At 42.8% G+C, this 6,477-nt stretch overlaps 1 protein-coding gene across 1 annotated transcript; it reads left to right on the top strand.

Annotated features, from left to right (window-relative positions):
* The first annotated feature begins 739 nt into the window (after positions 1 to 739).
* LOC145991332 (uncharacterized) lies at positions 740 to 1,411 on the top strand. The gene has a single exon (XM_083127334.1). The coding sequence runs from the start codon at positions 740 to 742 to the stop codon at positions 1,409 to 1,411; it is 672 nt and encodes a 223-aa protein (XP_082983460.1).
* Positions 1,412 to 6,477: the final 5,066 nt, after the last annotated feature.

Genomic DNA, 6,477 nt, shown 5'->3' on the forward strand with positions numbered 1-6,477 from the left:
TTCGTCCAAGGATAATCCAGCGGATTTAATCTCCCGTGGAGTTAAACCTCAAGATATTCATCATCATTCGGTATGGTTTCATGGTCCAGCTTGGTTGCAAGAAGATGAAACGTGCTGGCCATCATCATCATCTGACACAAGTCTTAAGAAAAAAGATGTTCCTGAACAAAGAAAGCTTCCTGTAACTACACTGGTGTCTCATCTGCAATCAGAGGCAATAATAAACGATTTTTCTACATTTTTCAAATTGTTAAGGATTGTAGCGCTCTGTAAAAGATTCATTCGCAATTGTAAAAATGCAAGTAACAAACAATGCGATCCACTTACTTCAATTGACATTGAAGACGCTACTCAAACGTGTGTCGTTATGACACAAATTTCGTTCTTTCATCGAGAGATAAATGATCTCACTGCCAAAGGGCAAGTATCCAACAAAAGTATCCTTAAAGACTTACACCCCTTTCTGGATAATCAGGGAATTCTTCGTGTTGGAGGTAGGCTAGAAAATAGGAACTTGGAATTCAGCAGCAAGCATCAAATCATTTTGCATCCAAAAAGTCACTTCGCCCGTTTACTAATTGCATCAGAGCATGAACGATTGATGCACGCAGCACCTCAATTGTTAATCTCATCCATTCGAGAAAGGTACTGGATTCCTAGAATACGACAAGTTATTAAGCAAATCATTCATCAGTGTTTAACTTGTTATCGTTTGAAGGCATCTGCAGCACAACAGCTAATGGGACAGCTCCCATCCATCAGAGTTACACCTAGCAAGGCATTTAATCATGTGGGCATAGACTATGCCGGACCATACGTCATCAAAGTAGGGTCAATCAGGAGTAAAATCACAAAGAAATGCTACGTAGCTCTTTTTACGTGCCTAGCCACGAGAGCAATACATCTTGAGCTAGTAACAGACCTTACTTCTGAAGCTTCCATAGCAGCATTGCGACGCTTTACAGCAAGGCGAGGCAAGTGTTCCACCATTATCAGCGATAATGCCACAACATTTCAAGGAGCGAAGAAAGAACTTCAGAAACTTCAATTGCTATTTCAATCGCAAGGATTCAGTGAAGACATTCAAAGGTATGCAGCACAAGAAAACTTTCAGTGGAAAAATTCACCTCCACGTAGCCCAACATTCGGTGGTGTCTGGGAAAGCGCCATAAAATCCATGAAGTACCATCTTCGTAGAGTCGCCAAGAATGCTGTACTGACATACGAAGAGTTGTCAACTCTTTTGTGCCAAATCGAAGCTTGCTTAAACTCTCGACCTCTTACATCCTTACCTGACTCTCATGAAGAATTTAATTACCTCACTCCAGGCCACTTTCTTATTGGTGGTCCACTAACTTCCTTTCCTCAACCAGACTTAAGTGACCTCAAGGAAAATAGACTTTCCAGGTGACAACGAGTTCAACAGTTTCAACAAAGGATTTGGAGAAACTGGTCCCTAGATTATCTGCATGGTATGCAACAGCGTCAGAAATGGACAACCACGCAGCCCAACCTGCAACCAGGACTACTTGTGCTTCTGAAAGAAGACAACCTACCTTCATTATCTTGGAAAATGGGCATTATAGAAGAAGTGTTTCCAGGGAAAGACAATTTAGTTCGTGTAGCCGTGGTTCGCACCAAGGATGGAGTGTACCGAAGGGCTCTCAGTAAGATTGTACCTCTTCCAGATGGGAAGATCAATTAAACTTTCATGATTTAGTTTGGATGCTGCGCATTCCAACGGGGGGGGGGGAGAATGTTGAAGATTGTAAACAGTATTGCTTTCCGCTCCTCATTTGTTTTTATTTTACTCCCGCTGGGAGCTTCTTGCAAGAACTCGGAATTCTGGGAGCGTGGTATTCGAACACAGCGGCATGGTGCATGTCGGCTCGCGGCAGCGGGAGAACATTTCAGCTAGCCTATCGGATGTGGGCCTTTTTGTATTTCTTCAGTGCGCAAACGTATTTAACTATTATATAATACCAAGTGAATTAAAGGACTTGTATCATATGCGAATTTGTTGCTATATCCGTTGTTCCAGCCCTATGGTAATATAGACAATATGGCGTCATACCCAGAGATGCTAGTTTTCTTTCATGTTGATACGTGGAAGGTATCTACAGACACCACCTCATTGTCTCGATTCATCCACGAAATAGACCAGCGGCGAAAAATAAACAAAATAGAAATAGCTATGTAGGGAACATTTTAATTGAATAGGTCGCTAATTCTTTCTAAATAATGTGACGTGTAGAAACTTTTATATTACAATCGAAGCAAGCAAGAAATATTTTTTGCAAAATTGAGGGGAAAACCGGCAATTTTGACCAAATATTTAGTCTAAAATTTCTACTAAAGTAAAAAGTTGTTAACCGTAAGTGGCTGCTGGGAGCTCAGAATGTAATCTTGATTTATTTATTTGGGAGATGCAGAAAGTGCCTCGTCTGACCACCCACTTCCCCCAAGCACAAAGTGTGCCTGTATAAAATGAGTAGGCATAAGAGTCCTTCCATTAATACTGGCCATGGTTTGATTGCACATATCTCTCAGACATCTGTATTTCAACTGACTTGCAAAAGCGTTTTAGCATGATTTTTCTTTTACATTTGTTGAACAAAGAAAACTGGGAAACATTGTTAACTGTTCGACCATTTCTTACATTAATAATACGCAAATGCGCGTAGGAGTGGAACTAAACGTACTTGCAATCACACGTGTAGGTGCTTTAACTTTGTATAATACAAGGAAAGTCATTAACATACATATACGTATTGCATTCTCCGTACCTTGTCCGGTACCCCTAGTGTCGTAGCGCCATGTGCTAACCAGTCCTCCACGGGGGCCTGCCGCGACGATATATCGCCTTCATGATAAATATCGCCAAATGTCGTGACTATATATCGCTGACACCTTATATGTCGCCAAATATCGTGACGTTATATCGCTGACACGATAGATGTTCTAAAATTTATTGACGATATGTTGCGCAACACTAGTAAGAACTAATAACATGGAAGTAAAATTGGAAGTTTAATTCGAAAATAAACGAAAGAAGGCAAGGAGAGGAAATTTAAAATTACAAACAGATTTAATAAATGATTCAAATGTTTGTAGGTAAGCGAAGATTTGTGGCCACCGAGAAAAGTGAGTTTACACTGGATATAAAGCAAAACAAACAGCCCGACTATTTCTTAAAAGTTCTTGAAAGAAATGGGCCGGAGAAATCAGACCATCCCATTGGCTGGTCGCAAATCAGAGTTAACCATTTTTCAGGACCAAACTTGAAACCAAAGCTGAAGAAAAGAAAACAGGCAGTTTCTGGATCCACGCATCTTTCAAATCTCCATTGCCGAAGTTGAAATTAAAAGATTGTCGAAGGGAATGTAAGGACCAATAAATTACCAAGATTTTTGTTTTTGGGTCTAACCTAACCTAAAGCAAGGAGCTGGCAATCTTGCTTGAGGTTTGGTTGACAGTGCATAAAGCAAGGTTGCCAACCCACTGGTACTTTGCCATAGCCTTTTACAAGAAAAGAAAAGAGAAAGGGAAGAGTTAAACAACCGACAGCTTACCCACAGCTTTTTTGTCTAACCTAACCTAAAGCAAGGAGCTGGCAATTTTGCTTGTGCAATCAACCAGGTTGACCCCCCTCAAGTAAAAATCAGCGTTGCCAACTCCTCACTCGAAAAAAAATCACCAAGATTTTTGTTTTTGGGTCTAAACTAACCTAAAGCAAGGAGCTGGCAATTTTGCTTGTGCAATCAACCTGGTTGACCGCCCTTCAAGTAAAAATCAGCGTTGCCAACTTCTCACTCGAAAATAAATTACCAAGATTTTTGTTTTTGGGTCTAACCTAACCTAAAGCAAGGAGCTGGCAATCTTGCTTGAGGTTTGGTTGACAGTGCATAAAGCAAGGTTGCCAACCTGCATATACTAAACAAGGAGAGCCGGCACTGCCGTAAAAGAGAGAGAGAGATGTGTGGACGGCAACGCAGTATGTGCGTGCGTGTGTGCGTATAATATGTAGCGTTATTAACTAGAGTGTGTTGGCAATTTACTTACAACTAAAAGAAAATAGAAATGCCAACGTTGGTGTAAGATGAAGAGAGAGAGAGAGAGAGACCCGTGGCTGGCAACGGTAATGAGCGAATGCGCCACATCGTAATTTTCCAACTCCCGGGGGCCAACGTTTGTATATCGCGATTTTTGTAAACCTTTCTCTCTCTCGGGGGAACGACGTGCCGCGCACACGCACACACACGCACGCACGCACACGCACGCACGCACGCGCGTATGTATTGTAACACAAACAAACAAACAAAATAATAATTGTTGTTTTTTAGAATGCCTGGCCCCTATAACCTCGCCAGGGTGCGTGGTGCCCAACCAAAAATGTAAAAGTTTTCTAATGGCTGCGGTTATAGATTACCGCACCTCTGTAGAGTTTCACGTGTTTTTTTTTTTCCCCAAACTTCCATGAAACCCTACAGAGGACCTCCGTAATGCATGCAACGTGTACTAACGACTCTAGTGTTATTTGATGTTGTGATATTTTTGGATATAGAGTTTTATTGTGAGATATAGATAAAAATAATTATGTTTATTATAATATTTTCTTGATGAAGATGGAGAATATGTGTGTGTTACAAATAAAGTTGCATGTTTATTTTTTTTTAGTGTGTGTGTATGTGTTTTTGATGTTTCGACAGCATCTGAAACGATAAAAAAAATTTATTGTTAATTTTCACGTGTAAAAACAACAACAAATTTTTTTGTGCAAATTTTCTGATTGTCTCGTGCTATAGTGCAAAAAGATATTGTAGCTGATAGCTAATGAAATTGACATTTGTAACTGATCTGAACTAGTGAAATTCGTATTGTGCCATTGTAACTGATTGTGCTAGTGCAGAAAATTACTTATTGTGCAAGAAAAGATGTTAAAAAACTTGTTAAAACTGCTCTGTGACCCTCTCGTTCTTCACGTCGTAGGCGAAGGACTTCTCTGCAATCAGGATGACACTGCATAGGGTATCCTCGGGCAAGGCATCGTGGAACTCGCAGACGACCTTGATGTTGGTTCGATCGTTGACCACAACCTGCTTCCTCTTAGATGTGTTGATGACGAACATCGGCCTGTGGATTTTGAATTCGCTGGGGGTGTAGTACATGTCCACACTTCCCTCGGTCACGCGTTTGTAAGCTGTGTAAGCTTCGTAAAGTTTGAGGTAATCGTTTTTGGCCACGTCGAGGTTGTAATTTTCGCGCGGGAACACTTCGTTGCGCCCATTCTTCAGATAAACGTTCTTGATCTTGCAGTCGTCGAACTTGCTGGAATCTTTTTCCTGGTTGTTATCGCGCCCGGTCTGAAAGAGCACTACGACGAAATCTGGCATGTCGAACTGTATGTTGTTGAACTGCGTCGTCACGTCGAATTCCATGTGACTTCCCGACGCCATCTTCTGCACGCACTGGTAACCGTGAAAGTGAATCAGCACTTGCGGACTTTTCAAGATCTCCGCTTTGTACTTGAGGGCGTAGTTCGTTTCGTATTCCACCACCGGCATTCTCAATTCCATGCTCCGGATGACGCACTTGGCTGCTTCGGGTAAAGTGTTGGCTATCGGCGTGGTGCCGTCCGGACCCAAAGTAGAGTATCGCATCAGTGCGTCGTTGTCGTTGGCCGCTCTTCGAAACGTGACGCGCAGTCCTCCCTTCCACATGATCTCCTTGTAGTCCGAGAAGAAACCAGGCAGCAGACGCATGGGGAAGAGCGCCGTGTGACTTCTCGTCGATATTTTGGTCCCGGCTTCGAATCCCCCGGCCTGGTAGTACGCTGCGTCCGTTTTGGATAATTTCAACGTTCCCACTGCCGTCGACGTGATGCCTGGATAATCTATTCTGTCGATGACGGTGTTGTGTTTCCTCACCTCCACCTGCGAGAACAGGTGAGGCACGAAGTTGTCCACGAGTATCAAGTTTGCTGCTGCGGGAAACGCGTCTTCGCTTTCCTTCTTCACCACGTCGAATTGAAGGTAGAGGTCCGCTCTGTGAGGATGAACGAACCCGTCGCCTACGTCCACGTCGTATTCGATCTCTCTGTTCGCCTCGTTCAGATTGGCGAACGTGCGACGGTTGGGAGGGAAAGATTGCAATTCGTAACTTTCGATTTGCTCCATTTTACATGTATGGTTATTTATTACACGTTGATCTCCACGATGGCAGTGGTCGTTGCACCTGCGAAATCCACCACGTCTCCTTTCTCGTTCGTCACCACCAACTCTATGTCGTCTATGCGGTTGCGACATACTGGAAAATAGATCGGCGAAGAGGGCGTGTAGATGATCGGTTCCATGAACTCGGAACTTGGTTTGAAAGTGGCTATGATTCCTGTCTGCTTGTGACTTCCTAATAATCCGTCCGAAGATTTCGTGATCATGCCTTCGGCCACGTTACAGTGTACGTTCAGAGTCTCTATGG

The sequence above is a fragment of the Lepisma saccharinum genome, chromosome 8 (genome assembly GCF_977018435.1).
Source record: "Lepisma saccharinum chromosome 8, izLepSacc3.1, whole genome shotgun sequence".
In the NCBI taxonomy this organism is placed as follows: domain Eukaryota; kingdom Metazoa; phylum Arthropoda; class Insecta; order Zygentoma; family Lepismatidae; genus Lepisma; species Lepisma saccharinum.

Coding starts and splice junctions, on each gene's coding strand:
- LOC145991332 (XM_083127334.1), top strand. CDS start 740: ATGGGACAGCTCCCATCCATCAGAGTTACACCTAGCAAGGCATTTAAT.